The sequence below is a fragment of the Haliotis rubra genome, unplaced genomic scaffold (assembly GCF_003918875.1).
Source record: "Haliotis rubra isolate DU_JTF1 unplaced genomic scaffold, ASM391887v1 Scf1291, whole genome shotgun sequence".
NCBI lineage: Eukaryota > Metazoa > Mollusca > Gastropoda > Lepetellida > Haliotidae > Haliotis > Haliotis rubra.
In genome coordinates this window covers 139,009-155,973 of record NW_025765216.1, presented here as the reverse complement: position 1 = coordinate 155,973, position 16,965 = coordinate 139,009, and the positions used below count along the sequence as shown (strand labels likewise).

The 16,965-nt window shown below is 39.3% G+C and overlaps 1 protein-coding gene across 5 annotated transcripts in view; it reads right to left on the bottom strand.

The window, feature by feature from the left end:
• Nucleotides 1-6,475: 6,475 nt before the first annotated feature.
• LOC124266988 (sodium- and chloride-dependent glycine transporter 2-like) overlaps nt 6,476-16,965 on the bottom strand; it is a 36,812-nt gene continuing 26,322 nt past the window's right edge. For 4 of the 5 annotated variants that reach the window (XM_046701832.1, XM_046701835.1, XM_046701831.1 and 1 more), the window contains exons 9-15: nt 16,274-16,398; nt 15,213-15,325; nt 13,945-14,073; nt 13,087-13,186; nt 10,925-11,025; nt 10,508-10,675; nt 6,523-7,271 (exon numbers count right to left, since the gene is read on the bottom strand). In XM_046701832.1, the coding sequence (XP_046557788.1) occupies nt 7,134-7,271; nt 10,508-10,675; nt 10,925-11,025; nt 13,087-13,186; nt 13,945-14,073; nt 15,213-15,325; nt 16,274-16,398 (874 nt within the window). In that variant the 3' untranslated portion in view covers nt 6,523-7,133. Of the gene's footprint in view, nt 6,494-6,522; nt 7,272-10,507; nt 10,676-10,924; nt 11,026-13,086; nt 13,187-13,944; nt 14,074-15,212; nt 15,326-16,273; nt 16,399-16,965 lie in introns of those variants that run through there. The other variant, XM_046701833.1, reaches the window with a different exon arrangement.

The window sequence follows — 16,965 nt, the reverse complement described above, 5'->3', positions numbered from 1 at the left end:
TGATGGGAGTACCATTTAAAAATAGTTCCCGGTCCTTATGCGGCTTATGTACAGAAGCGTATACGATTAGTTTTTGATTGAGAAAAAATATCTGTATATCTGCTATAAGGTTATTTGTTTCCAAGTACCAAAGAGTCGATTATTTAGCATGCGTCCAATGGTTTTGCAAACACAGCTAGTTAGGGAAATCGGTCGATAATTTGACGGATCTGTATGATCACGTTCAGGTTTAGGTATTGGTACTACTATAGCGTCACGCCATGAAAGAGGAAATTTACCTCACGTCCAAATACCATCAAACATATTTAAAAGAGTCTCTAGACAGGATTCTGGTAAGTGCTTCAGAAGTTGCTAATGTATGTTATCAGCTCCTGTAGCAGTATCGTGAGCTTGTTCAAGTGCAGTATGGAGCTCATGAATAGAAAATATTTCATTATAATCTTCCCCATTATCTGAATTGAAATTAATAGTTTTCTTTTCTTGTTGTTTTTGATATTGTTGGAATTTAGGTGCCTGAATAGAAGAGGAAGTGTGTTTAGCGAGGGTTTCACCCAGTTTATTCGCAATATCTGATTTATCAGTAAGTGAGTGAGTGAGTTAAAATTTAAAGTCACATCGACAATATTTCAGCCATCTCGTGACTAAAACTAGTTCTAAATTCGTAATACATACATATCATATCATATATAAACCCAGTCAACGAAGGACAGTAAAATCACAAAATGAGTTAAAACTAGCTAGTATATATCTTTAAAAGTAGATAACTATTTTTTGACAATTTCAGTAAGTAATTGATATCCATGTTTAAGATGATGGACACTAGATTTAGTACCTTTACCTTTACTTTTCTGTACCATGTTCCATACTATGGACATGGGCGTTCGAGAATTTATTTTGGATACATAATTTTGCCAAGATTGGCATTTATTCTGTTTAAAGCTACGCCACTCTTTAGTATTTAAAATTTTAAATTCATTTAAATTATGCACCATAGGGTGGCGACGGAAATAATGTTCTGCTTCTTTCCTTGCCTTCCTAGCTTGTTTGCACTCATCGTTGAACCAAGGTTTTCGATTGTGTGGAATTGCAGAGGACTTTGGCATACGCTCATCAGCTATGATGTTCAGTTCATCAGAAAAAAAACATTTGACAGCATCAGGAACATCAATAAAGAGTTCAGGTTTAAGTTAGAGCCCAGTTAGCCTTTTTTACAAATTCCGCCTTGATGATGGTGGAACATCAGACGGAGTTACAGCTTTTAGTATAGTAGGAAAATGGTCACTTCCACGGAGGTCATCGTGGACTGACCATTCGAATTCATTCAGAAGTTCTGAATTTGTGACTGACAAGTCGAGAGCAGAATATGTTCCTGTACCAGGGTGTAAATATACGTTGGAACCATCATTACAAATACATAAATCATTATCTGAACAAAACTCCTCCAGTAGTTTACCTTTAGCATTTGTAGTTGCACCACCCCAGAGTGGTTTGTACCCGTTTAAATCTCCCATGATAATACAGGGTTTCGGCAGTTGATCATATAGAGCTTTAAGATCGGTTTTGTGAAACGTTGAAGACGCACTACAACAGCCTGCAAATTAGTAGTAAGTGAAACAAGACTATGGATAAAGTTCTGTTTGACTAGGATGGAAGATCCTCCAGTGGCCCTGTCGCCCGGAGGTGAAAAACAATGATATGCATTGAAAGAACGTAGGACAAAAACATCTATCCGTTTTAAATAGGTCTCCTGCAGACAGAACGCTGATGGTTTTAAATCGCTGACTAAAAGCTGCAAGTCATTGAAATTTAGTCCTTAATCCTCTGCAATTGGACTGTATAGTATTATTCTGATAACCTATCTTCTGTGGGTTTTATTGGGGATCTACCCCGCACTCTTTTGATGGGCGACAAGCTGTGTGCCCTAGAACGGACGTTTTCGGACACGTCCATATTCTCGAGAGATCCCTAATTGTTGAACAATTTAATTTTATTTTCTGACCCTTTTGGTGCTCTGCCACTCAGCTTTTTCGATGAATCTGGCTTTTTACTTTTGGTCTTAACGATTTGTTGAGACCTTATTGTCGACTGAGAAGATGGTTCATGATCAGTCGATTCTTCTGATTGGATTCGGGAAGTACTAGGTAGAGGTTCTGCTGTTTGAGTAGATATGGCAGGTGAGATAATTTGAGGGGAATCTGTTTTCACCCATGTTAAGTTGGTCTGACAACTTGCAGATAATTTGGTGACTGTAAGGGTTGCTTCAAAAGTTGCATAGCTCTCTGTTCTGAGCTTTGAACAAGTTTCTTTGCGTCAGCAAAACTAATGTTTTGGGTGAATTTTATTCTATTGATAGCCATTTGTTTTTCCAAACAGGACAGTCTTTAGAGTAAGACGGATGATCCCCTGTGCAGTTTGTGCATTTGTTGACATTACTGTCACAATCTTCTGTTGTGTGTGTCTTTTCACCACAGTGGACCAACCTCAGTTACTTACAGTCCGCCGCCATATAGCTGGTTGCTGAATACGGCGTTAACGCACATTAAACAAAAACAAATAACAGAGGAAGACAGAAGAACAGATTAGAGAGATTCTTATTAGAAACATGGTCCAGTGGAATGAAAAAGGTGAGACGCCCATCGCATACTTTTGCCACTACGAAAAGTTAATAAGTTAATAATTAGTATTGTAAAAGATAAAGAATATGAAATTATTGATGGTAAACAAAATCGTGAGGAACAGAAATTGTTTTAAAATTATATACATCTTCAAAACTATTAAGATTTGAAAAATAAATTTTGTAATATGGCAATACCATGATTAGATACACAGCTGACCGAATCTAGAGGAAATTGCTATTTCTGTCAAATCAATGAAAAATAACAAAACCTAGGGTAGGATGGTTTCCCAAAGAATTCTTCAAACCTTTATCTGGAGTGATCTCAAATATGGATTTTCAGATGCTAGTAATTAAAAGAGGTATTTGAAAAAAAAGGATTGCCTATTGTGATGAATAGAGGTGTTATAACTTATATTCCAAAGACAGACACAAATAGAAAATATTTTCTAAATTGGCGATCAACATAACTTCGGAACACTGTATATAACGTATTTATAATGGTATAATGAAAGAAAACAATACTATTATTGCTTATCGACATCGAAAAAGTTTTTAGGTCAAAATTTAGAAAACAGGTATCAGTCTTACGTAAAAAGGCTAATTTGTATATTTTACAAAATGACCACATGTCATCTGCTTTTATGAACGAAAGAGATCCTTTATCACCCTGTGTGGCAGATATTCTGAGCATAGGATAAGACAAATTCTACATATCAAAGGGATAATTCTGAATGGGCGACACATTAGGTCAATATGCAGATAGCACACAGCTCTTCCTTGATGGCCCTGATCCTAGTCTGCAGGCAGCAATACCAACTATGAACTACCGAGTGATTGAACGGGTTTAATTTTACGCCGCACTCAGCAATTTTCCATCTATATTGCCGCGGTCTGTAAATAATCGTGTCTGGACCAGACAAAGCACACACTTTAATTCATTCTAATTAACAATCAAAACGGAGTTCAAACTTGACAATTATGGTTAACACATTTTCGGGAATCACATTTAGAGTTCAAACAAACAAAATCACCAAAAACTGGTACCATTAAGATACCCCAAAGTCAGTATCGTGTATGGCCTCCATGGGCATTGATGAAAACGTTGCATTGTCTGTACATGGAATGAATTAACCGGTTGATGAAGGCCATAGGCACCTGAGTCATACTCTGCGAAATGCCTTATCGAGTCCAGCCGCAGTTGTTGGCCTTGGTTGGAGGTTATTCAGTCTTGTTTGAATCTCGTCCCAAAGGTGTTCTATTGGACTTAAATCCGGACTGAGAGCTATTATGGCGTTTGGATGCTATGTTGTCTAAGGAAGTTCAATGTTCCTCTTGCAGTGTGGGCACGAGCGTTGTCTGGCTGGAAGATGTTTTTTCTGCAACCAAAATGTAGTGCAACGTGGAGTCTTATGACTTGGTCAATATAGCGATCAGCTGTCACGTCATTTCCTCATCCTGGACCAAGATTCTGAAACACCACGGTGTCAACTAACGGGTTCGGACCGATTGCACCCCACACTATGATGCTTGGACCACCCCACGAGTCTCTTTCAACAATACAATCATTGGAAAACAGTTCCCCTCGCCTTCACCATACTCTCTCTCTCTCTGACATCGACTGTCGAAACACAATACAATGTATCGGCTTTCATGAGATAAAAACATAGTTCTCCACTATCGATAACGCCAATTTCGATGCTGGGTTGCCCATTGCAGTCGGTTTGGGTGGTGATGAGCGGTGCGGACAGGACTACGATAGGATCTGTGCCAGCAGAGGTTTCATCCGCGCAACGTCAACGCACTGTATCGGCACTGATGGGTCTGTTGTAAGTCCCCATTTGGATTGAAAACATATTAACAAAACGTTCAAAAGTTCAATTCTAAATATTTAACATATGTTTCGTTACAAAAATGCTGACATCCATAAATTAGTGCCTGACTGAGTTTAGTTTTACGCCGCTTTTAGCAATATTCCAGCAATATCACGGCGGGGGGGCACACCGGAAATGGGCTTAACAAATTGCCTTTTGCCCATGTGGGGAATCGACACCCTCGAGTCATCGGGTCTTCGGCGTGACGAGCCAACGCTTTTCGAACCACTAGGGATTTGACTGTATATAAATCCCAGATACAAATAAAAACAGATACAAAATACAGATGTATAATCATGATAAACGTAGAGCATAAAATTATATGTGAGTGATAAATTAGTGCCTGACTGAGTTTAGTTTTACGCCGCTTTCACGCCATATTCAAGCAACATCACGAACGGGTCGGCGTGACGAGCCAACGCTTTAACCACTAGGCTACCCCACCGCCCCCCATAAATTAGTGAGTGAGTTTAGTTTCACGCCATATTCAAGGGGGGACACCAGAAATGGGCTTCACACGCTATATCCTTGTGGGGAATCGAACTACTGGGCTACCCCACCGCTCTAGTGATACGAATGTTACAATATTACATGGTTAGGCATAAAACTGATCTTCGTGCATATATAGATGACAAAACCCCTTCCACATCCGTTCTCTGTCGATTGTACAATTATGACTATATCCTAAGCGCTTGTTTGTATCGTTCGTTTACTTAACGCTGCATTCAGTTATTTTACAGCTGTATGGAGGTGGTCTACAAACTATCGAGTTTAGACCAGACAATCCAGTGATTGACATCGTGAGATACGGTGACGGAGCATTTGTTTATGAATCACTACCAGTTACTGATGACAGCAGGTGTTCGCCCTACAGGGTTCATCCGTCATAAACATATGCAAAGGCTGCATGTGTATAATTCATCTGAAGAAAGGTAAACATATGGTACAAGTCAAAATAGGGAATTGCACCAGACATAATCTTTGTCACTGATGCATCAAATTTTGAAATGTTATCAACGAATATCAACCTTTGATGATAATGGTTCAGCTTTCAATGATAACATTACAACCAGTATTTGATCTGTTTCTTATATATGGTGAAACCCCACGAAATGTCACGGTTCTTTGCTCCTCTGCAATTTAGTTACGGGACCAGAGCTGTGAAATACTGTTGTATGGTGATTCCCCTTAGCTCAGACGCTAAGTTATTAGACGCTAACTGTTTAGTTCAATACCTGCCGGGCAACCTGGTCCACCTACATTAAGAATATTCTGTTTGACTTTGATTTGATTTTGTATTTTTATTCTAGAATATTGGTGATAAAAGCTTGTTTATATCTACCTGCTAACACAGACTCTTTGACGACCTGGGGCGGTGGGGTAGCCTAGTGGTTAATGAGTTCGCTCGTCACGCCGAAGACCCAGGTTCGTTTCCCCACATGGGTACAATGTGTGAAGCCCATTTATGGTATCTCCCGCCGTGACTTTGCTGGAATATTGCTGAAGCGGCATAGAACCAAACACTCCCTTTGACAACCTACATCAAACTTGGTGCAGCAACATCATCAGTCTTTCAAATTCATAACAAGATAAACGATTCAAATCTCTTCTAAAGAGTGAGGGGCGGTGGGGTAGCCTAGTGGTTAAAGCGTTGGCTCGTCACGCCGAAGACCCGGGTTCGAATCCCCACATGGGTACAATTTTTGAAGCCCATTTCTGGTATCCTCCGCCGTGATGTTGCTGGAATATTGCTAAAAGCGGCGTAAAACCAAATTCAGTCAGTCAGTCAGTCTAAATAGTGAAACTTACTCCAAACAGACGCTTTAGACACATCACCGTCAGCAGATAGGTCTCTGGAATGTTTTGTTTAATGTGACGGTTGTAACGACGTTACTATATTTTGTAAACATGCCTATGTCAGCGTGAGTGAGTGAGTTTAGTTTTACGCCGTTTTCAGCAATATTCCAGCCATTATACCTCACCAGACAACATCTGGAACACCAGCAAAGGGCTTCACATATTTTACCCATGTGGAGAATCGAAGACGGGTCTTTGGCGTGACGAGCGAACGCTTTAAGCATTAGGCTACCACACTGCCCCTAAACAAGGCAGATGTTTTAACATGTCGATACCCATGTCCTTCTCCTCCTATAATGTCATGCTTCTGGCATGTGGCTTTAGATTTGTCACATCAGTACCCCTCAGTACTTGGGTCTATCATTTTATACGACAATGTATGCTGTGAGTGTAAGTTGTGAAAATGAACATGTCTTATGTGTTAACAAAGGGTGGGTGTTAACCTCCAGTAGTTATTGGAAGATGGGCTTAGTAAGCACAGCACTAGGGGCATTCCCAAAATGTCACCTAGATGACTTTCTGAGGCTCCCATCACCAAACCATTTCCATATGCACCCTGGCACAACAACTCAAAAATATTTTCAAAGACAATCACATTATTCTCCATAAATGTAAGAAATAATACGAATGAAACAATACTTTGAAACTAATTAACATGTAAGAAAAGCGGACATTGCCAGTTATTACATTGGAATGAACGTTTTATTAAATTTGATTGAATCATTGACACACGTGTCAGCTACAGTCTATTTTGTAATATTAGGATGGTATTTTCTCAATGCTTTTTTCTACGATCGACATGACACTGAAGACATCAAAACACGTCTCAGTGACTTGGGTTGTTTTCGTTTCTTAAGGTAACAGGTGCGATAGAAAGCATTAGTTGGCCCCCATCCTGCATCTGGTTCTAAGGACGTCTTTATTTTCTGAAATACAAATAATACAATCAACATAATGACTATGCTTGCACAAAGAAAAGGGGAGTTGTGGGGTAGCCTAGTTGTTAAAGCAATCAGACAATCCAGTGATCAACATCATGAACATCAATCTAAGCAGTTGGGATACGATGACATTTGTCAACCAAGTCAGCGAGCCTGACCTCCCGATCCCGTCAGTCGCCTCTTACGACATATTCTAGCCCGGGTCTTCACATGAATGTTCTTTATCGTCACCTAACGGAAACATGTAGTGTCATTTACATTGAGTCGATAGAACAATTCTAACTATACCATGGGTATATTTCTTTCAGCAGTATTACAGCTTTACGATATTGTTTGTAAACAATCAAATCTCGACAAGTGGTCGAGCATAACAGAAAGTTCTGAAATGTAAAATTCTATTGTTTCAGATGTCTTTTTTTTTGCTCATCAAATAATGGTGAGTCAGTCATGTCATTATTCCACTATTTCCTTCATATCTACTGTTCTTAATAATCATAGTGTATTCTCAGTTCACATGTAAGTCAGTGTCAACAATGTCCAGATCACGGGAACATGTTTCAAGTCCACATCCACATGCTGAAGTACACAGCAGGTTCAGACTCAGCTACACCTTCCTGTACATTGAGTTTTACATGTACAGATAAGAATGTCCACGGAAACGACTTTATCACAGAGGAATAATTGATGAAGGTCTATTACGACGGAAGTGTTAATACAAAACATTAAGTGCCTACTTTTATGGACAACTCAAGGATATTCTTAAATGATTGACAATTCTTGCTTCTACTGTAACGTTCATAGAAAGTGTAGGCCTGTTTTAGTAATATCTAATGATATACAAAAGCGTTACGAGGTCATGACACTATCGATCGTCGCAAGTGGTATAGGATGGCATGCATCAAACAACGAAGTGAGAACGACCACCCGATCACATTTGTTCGCTCCTACTACACCATGGGTTGCTGAAGATCAATTTTGACCCAACATATAGGTGAACCTGTGAAAATGGTTAATGAATATATGCAATCTCATAGTCAATCTCATGATATGGATTGTGGATCATTCCAAAAGCTGTTATTGACAAGACAATGCATGTTGCCAATATCAACTGGTCTCTGCATAAATCGTACCCCAGAGAGAAAATTGTCAAGTTACATTTAATTACTATCAGCCATTCAGTACACGCAGAGAAGCTGGTATAGACGTTTACAGACGCTTAAGAGTTAGATTTTGCGCGGAAAACCTTGAAATCGTATAAACATATTGACAGTAATGTGTGACCTCGCCTAGATTGATACTAAAAGACCAACTGTCGTTCATTTCCCTATTTCAGTATGTCGCATGACTACGTTGTCCTTCAAGCAGAGGGTTAATGAATTGACAATAGTTAGCGCATCATTGAATTGGCTCACGTGAATCACTGTCTTCAGCATGTGATGAAGATCAACAATACGACGTCAGTCCTAAAATATTGACAGTATTGGGGAAACTTACCTAGAAGGATACTAAAGACCAACTGTCGTTCATTTCCTGATTTCAGTATGTCGCATGACTACGTTGTCCTTCAAGCAGCGAGTTAGTTAACTGACAATAGTTAGCGCGTCATGGAATTGGCTCACGTGAATTATCAGCTGATGAACACCAGTTCTAAAATACTGACAGACCTCACCTAGATGAACACTACCGAGTCGGCTGTAGTTGCATTGTTCCTACAGACATTATGAAGCCACTGTGATCGGCAAATCGTGTTTTAAATGGAAGACATCTTCTGCTTGCCCAGATCTATATATTTATTTTCCGAAATACGAATGCTAACATTAGTAGGAGATGAGGTTTGTCTTAAGCGTTTCCCTTCTTGAAAGGCCAAATTCGCTCTGTATCGCTGGGAGCTTAGACATGCCAGTAGTCTGTCTCATACTCCAATCTTTCCGCCCAACCTTTTCTCTAATGCAAAAGTCCAAAATCAAGCGAGTCTAGACCCCCACTGGTTCTGAATCTCCGAGCTCACTGTTGCTAATTCAGTGTAAACGGAGTTATGTATTTCATATTTTCAGAGACTTACGCTTTGTATAACCTGTCCGGTTCCTGTAATTATGGACGGAAACATGCCCCGGATCTGCTTATTGTTTTTTATTAAGAACATATATCAATATTTCTCCCACTTACTGTTGTAAGATCCAATATTGAACTAGCACGCTGTGTAGCCTTTTATTGCATTTGTTTGGGTTTTGTGCGTGTGTTTGTTTGTTTAAATCCATCTAAGCAGGATAAGTGTGTGTGTGTGTGTGTGTGTGTGTGTGTGTGTGTGTGTGTGACGGGTACTAAAGGTAGGTCAAAATAGGCATGTAAAAGTTGGAAGGTAACATAACAATGTTTGGTTTGGATTTACGACTTCTTTCATCTTAACAACACGACTTTTCTAGGCTAATTCTTGTCCCTTCACCTGATTGACATGTATTTATGATATTGAATATGTGTTGTTTTTGTTTTGTTTTGTTGGAGTTTTTTGTGTGTTTTTTTTGTAATTCACTTCAGTTGGATACATCAATATTCCGAGAGAATATAAGTGAGAGACAACATGCTTAGAAAGGCGCACATACACATTCAGCTGCTTGGAATAGATGACTGAGTGCAAGATCGTGGAATCACAAATGAAATGCAAGTACAGCATCGTTGTAAGATAAAGTCATAACAGTCACAGCGCTGGTGATATTATATCCCATTTTCTATGAAATGAATCCATGTTGATATTTTTCGAAGGAATATAATTTTCAATTTGATAAAAATCTTTTAATGAGAAGATAAAGCTACTCTGTTTTCGATGTCGCGGTCCTTTATCGTTGGTTTTAGACCGCTAAATGTAATTTAAAACGAACGCACTGTAGCTGATGACAACCGGCTTTAAATCAAAGCTAAATCATTCTTGATTGTGAACGATATGGCTGAAATATTGCCGATGTGACGTTAAATATAACTCACTCACTCACTTGATTTTGAAAAATCACATCAAATTCGGTCGCCAGAACTGCACCACGTTTTCACTATTTTGGGGGTCTGGCTTCTGAACCACAGACAATCTGAACCACAGACAATCCATGCGATACGATAACATAGCATGTGTATACGAATTACTATGGAATAGTGATAAACATTATGTCGTTTTATCTTAACCACATTTGAGAAAAGAGATACAAAAAGCGTATAGATGCCAGACTAGTTACCTGCCAAATGTTCCCCTTTGCCCGGTAAATAGCAATAACCATCATCACGCCTACTGGCAACATTGGGACGGCTGCAATACACCAACCAATGCTTGAGGCGTAGCCCGGGAAGACATACTGTCCATAGGTTGGAGGTTCGTACTGAGTAAAGGTGAAGATTAGGGTAATCTGAAAATGTAAATGTATACTGCTGTTTTGTACCTATTGAAGGTAATTACTTTCGGTTAGCAATGAGTTGGACTCGTAAAATGGTTTTGCAAAAAACTACTTCGATACTGACCGGACTGTTTTTGTGACCTACAATGTACGTAACTTTTCTTGATGGTATTATTAAGCGAACAATTTACTACCAAGACCTATGTGTCATTAATCATGTAGCAAGTAATATCAGGATGTTATCAACGTGCAGAATCTAACCAGAAGCATGGATGGTGTAACATAACACCACGTGATCTTGAAGAACAGTGGTGCTGGTCTGCCAATCATCATCTGAATGTCGTCGCTGAAACGATCCACCCCTGGAAAGTGAAAATTAGAAGACATACTCAACTGCTGTCACGGCATACAAGTTTCAGCGGTGATATAAATGAGTGAGTGAGTAAGTTTGGTTAGCAATATTCCAGCAATATCATGGCTGGGGGCACAGAAATGGTCTTTACACATTGTACCCATGAAAGGAATCGAACCCGTGTATTCGGCGAGACAAGCGAACGCTTTAACCACTAGGCCATCCCACCGCTCCAGTGATACGAATACTAGTATTACAGTGTCTGGATATATAGACCACTGGCATGCTATACATGATTAGGTATACCATAAAACTGATCTTCTTGCATATATAGGTGACAAAACCCTTTCCGCATCTGTCGATTGTACAATTCTGACTATATCATAAGTGTTTTGTTTCTTCGTCCGTTTGTGTGTTTGCTTGTTTAAAGCTGCATTCAGCTATTTTACAGTGGTATGAAGGTGGTCTGCAAACATTCGAGTTTAGACAAGACAATCCAGTGATTGACATCATGAGATACAGTGACAGAGCGTTTGTTTATGAATCACTATCAGTTACTGATGGTAAGAGGTGTTCGCGAAAAGGTGAACGTATCCTGCCCAACAGGCTTCCTCCGTCATAAACATATTCAAAGTCTAGTCAATAATTCATCTAAAAGAAATGGGCAGTTTTAACTCTCCATACTAGTTTTAGTTGTAATTGTGATATTCTAGTTGTTTTACTGTCCTTCGTCGACAGGTTTTTTATAATATACATATATTTCATTTCAATATCAAATGTTTTCGTCACAATATGGCTGAAATATTGCCGATGTGACGTTAAATATTAACTCACTCACTCTAAAAGAAAGGTAAACATATGGTACAAGTCAAAATAGGGTATTGCACCAGACATAACTTTTGTCACTGATGCATCAAATTCTGAAATGTTCTCAAGAAATGTTATAACCAGCAACAGGAAACCTTTGATGATAATGGTTTATCTATAACATGACAACCAGTATTTGATACATTCTATGACAAAATGTGTATCATATCATCAAGTATTCATGCAGTTATGTAAACACATAACCGTCTAGACACTGCAACTGACCCGTGAAGATCCGGGTTAGAACTGATTGTCTGGTCCAGACTCGATATTTTACAAACCGCCGCCATATAGAAAGAACATTGCTGAGTGTGGCGTTACATAAGAACCAACCAACCAAGAGGTGTCCTCCCATTACGCAGACAGGCAGTTCGCAGACGCCTTAAAACAACATTTACGGTTCAATGAACAAATTAGCTAATACCTGTTACCTACATATTATAATGGAATAGTCCAAATAAAAACACGAGAAAAATACTGGAGCTATATTATTTACTTTGAAAGATGGCCAAAAAGACATTAATTTGAATTTTGATTGCTGCAATATAAAACAGTTGATTTTCATAAACATTTGGGTTTAACCTTCTCGTCTAACGGGAGTTGGCGGCATCGTATTGAAAACATTGTAAAAAATGCGGCAATGGATGTGGGAATGTTTTTCAATACTTTCTTGAATGTCCATTGTACTATACTATTCAAAGACGTAAACTGTTACAATCTTTAGAAAGTATTGTAACATTAGAACACTGACTGGTATTAATCTTATCTTACATGGCAATGCAGGTCTCCTAATTACTGAAAATCAGAATCAAATATGTATATATCTGTATCTCTCAAACAAACGTTTGTTTTCTCAGTGAACTTCAAAACAATTTTGAGAAGAGAAGACAGTTTCATTTAATCACTACAAAGTTCTATTTACACACAATCAAACTTCTCAGTAACGAACCTGTTTCAGACTCAACTCAACTCGACTACTCACTAGACAGTGGACTGTTCCATTATACCTGTAGGTGTTACCCTAATTAATGTTCTAGTTCAGTGTCCGCCAATCGACTGTCTGTCAAATGGGTCTCAATTAGGAGATAACCAACCAAGACATTGCAACTCCTATTGTGGAACGCGTTATTGTCGCAGTGAAGGCGATTATAGCTGCTTAAAGATATTCAAGAATTCTAAAATGATTAATGTCCGCAGCACTTACCATAGACCCATGAAACTACTATACACTCTACACAACCACAGAAGATGAGGAACAGAGAGAAGAGGTACCAGTCTAGCAACTGAAATACGTATACACCCCCCTGAAAGTAGAGGGAAAATAATCATGACAACTGTGTTACAGTTCACGATAGTCATCACATTCAAAGTAACCGGAAGAAGCCCCCGGGAAAAAACCTTAGAAATTGGGTTTAACGTCGTGCTTGAGAATATTTCGCTCATATGACGACGTGCAAGTGTGTGTATGTGTATGTGCGACTGCTTGTACTAGCCCAGACTTAAGCTGGTTTTATAGTGCTAGCCCACTGAGATACCATGCCGCAGTGGAACATGAATACCCCACTCAGACACATTATACTGACTCCGAGCCGACCAGTCCTTGTTGTACCCATTAATGCCGAGCGCCAGGCAGGGACCAACAAGTACCATATTTTAACGTCTTTTGGTAAGACGCGGTCGGGGATCGAACCCGCGACCTTCCGCTCTCCGGGCGGACGCTCTAACCACTACACCACGGAGGCGGTCTCATTATCATTTAACGTAACACATCTCAAGTATAATGAGTTAGGTAACATGTCTCCAGTAGGGTATGTAGGTATGTAGGGTCTGTCGAGTGTCTAAACATGTCCCAAGTATAATGAGTTAAGCAATATGTCTTTAGTAAAATTTGTTAAATAACCTGAAATGGGACCCTGGATTTAATCACTGAGCACGAACCAAAAACGCTTGGCTACCCAACGGCATTAAAGATTTTTTACTCCACCTTTTCTGTTGAGCAGCCGAGACTATTTCATGCAAAACTACATTCAAATAGATTTTAATGATAATGCTTGTCACAAACCTGAGTCGTCATTACCAGGCCAGCCAGAAAACACACCGAACAATAAGCTGCTGTTAGCAAAACTCTCCACTTCAACAAGTAACGGAACTCGTCCGTGACAGCGGTTATACAAGTTTCAGCTGCTGAGAACTGGAAATATATTCAGTGAGTGTGTGAGTTTAGTTTTACGCCGCACTCTGCAATATTCCAGCTATATGGCGACGGTCTGTAAATAATCGAGTCTGGACCAAACAATCCAGTGATCAACAGCATGAACATCGAACTACGCAGTCAAATGTAACGTATGTTATATTTGGGATTTTCTCAGTAATCCAATTAACACTTATCAGAGGGGTACACAAAGTCCGCAGTCTAGACTACCAGTTGTCCGACTTCCATTTTTGTGGAAGCCGTGGTGGCTGAGCGGTCGAGGCGTCTGACTTTGTGTGCTGGCGAGTAGGTGCCTGACTCTGAGGGTGCGGGTTCGAATCCCGGATGGGACTCAGCCCCAAAAAGTTTTACAATCTGTAATTTACTGAGAAAGTGCAATCCCAAATATAACATATGTTAGGAAATATATTGATATGAGATACAGGACATGTGATATGTGGAATACCATAACGTTATGATACAATGGTTTGTGATAAATGACCCACATGGTGGACAGGGAGTTGAAAAGAGAAATTCAATCGTTAATGTTCAGTTGGTGTGATGTCTATTTCAGCAATTTTCTGATTTGCGATTGACATAAATATTTTACGCATCAAGAAACTTCTAGTTCCAACCCAATTTGTTCAGCTGATGAGAATATACCACATACTTTGACAATGCCATTCTCTAATGGTTGAAATCTCTGAAACAGCTGACATCAAAACCATGGTTCGAAGATTTTTGTGTAATAGTGTGTAGTAGTCTGCTTTTTGCTTTACCTAATGTGAGCGAGTGAGTTACGATTTTGTAGTCACATCGGCAGTATTTCAGCCATATAGTAATTAACACATGTTAAAACTAGCATGTACATTTAAGACTATAGACAATACAATATATAACAGGCTATAGATCACCAACAACTGATGGTAGATCACCATACTAATAACCATGGGGACTTGCAGTACCTTTCCTTCCTGCATGAACCCTAACTGGATGTCGACCTTCACTTCAGCCATGTTGTTCGATTGTGCTATTTATCTATTTACAAAACATAAAACTTGTTGGTACTGGTGCAATCAGAACTACTTTCTTGCTACAGCATATATAGTATTTCTAGCGATTGTGTCAGAAGCGCTTACAATGGAATCCAGTGCCAGCATTATCAGCATGATAAAGAAGATGAAACTCCACAGCTGCGGAATCGGAAGTTGAGCAAGGACTTCTGGGTAGATCACAAAGCCTAATCCAGGTCCTAGAACATACAGTATGTTACAGAGTGGGTATACTTGCTATTCTACCACTGACGAATGCGTCATTCTGATTAGTCAAGGTACGATCAGAATCAAGTACCTTATGCCAATAGCTAATTAATGTGAAGCCTATCGTACAATGCAACAGCGGTTATTTTCAGAGAAATGTTAATTTCCTATGGGTCCTATGGGATTTTCCTAAGGGTCTGAATGTTCGTTGAGAGCCCTATCGACTAGTTTGGCAGTCAGCGACGACGGGATTACACTAAAGTAATGATGCCAAATAGTCAACTTCAAAAATACCTAAATCCTCATGTGGAAGATTTGGACGTATTTGGTTGTCGATTGTTTGAAATGCCGTGCTCTGATATGAAAAACAAGCAGAGACATGTTTCCATTATCTTAATTACGCCTGTCATTTGTTACTGTCAAAGGAAACAGGGAAAGTGATGTGTTTCTAAAAATGAATCTTTCATTAGTGAGTGAGTTAAAATTTTACATCGCATCGGCAATATTACAGCCATGTAACGATGAAAACAAGGTAATCATTTTAAAATATCTGTCGACAAAGGACAGTAAAACCAACTAGACTATCACAGATATATATTTAAAACTAGTTGACTGACTGAGTTTGGTTTTACGCCGCTTTTAGCAATATTCCAGCAACATCACGGCGGGGGACACCAGAAATGGGCTTCACACATTGTACCCATGTGGGGATTCGAACCCGGGTCTTCGGCGTGACGAGCCAACGCTTTAACCATTAGGCTACCCCACCGCCCCTTAAAACTAGTTGACTATATACTTTGACTATAGAGGACGATACAATAGAAAAACAAGCTATAGATCGCCAAGAACTGAAAGTAGATCACCATACCAGGGAATCTTTCATTAACAAGACTTACTAACATTATAAATGAAATATGTCAGTCAGCATATAGCATGCGTACCTGATGAAACGACATCCATTATGGGCACATCAGCTTCATGTGCCATGAATCCAAGAATTGAGAATATTACAAGACCCGCAAACATGCTTGTTCCTTCGCACACAAATGTGCAAAACACAGCGTTCCTAAATTCACAAACATTAAGAATGTACAAATCTTCTAAACATCAATTAACATTTTTTAGACGGGAATGTCCACATACATGTATTTCTACCGCAACATATGTGCAGTTTTCCCAGAAATTATTGAGAAAGTCTATGTTTCCCAATACTGATAATAGACTTTAAAAATAGGTGTTACATTATGTAGTAAGGTACTCAATATGTGAGGCAACTCATTCATATTGACATTCCTCTGTCTACTGTATACGGAAATTTGAAGAATATTCAGTCAGGAGTTGGGATTGAGCAGAAGACAGGGTCAGTGAGGCCAAGGAAGATCACTATTATGGATCGCCGGCGACTTGGTCAGATTGTGTGTAGGGGAAACTTGAAAAGCGTTGAGAATATCAGAAATGACATGATTAATAGAGGAAGTCCTCAGGTACGTAATGAAACCCTTAGACATGAATTACAAAGATTTCACTGGGTGAAAATTGATGATGAAAGATGCACAAAAAGAAAGACGTCTAAACCGGTGTAGGGTTCACGCAAATCATGACTGGGATAACGTCTTCTTTTCTGATGAATTTT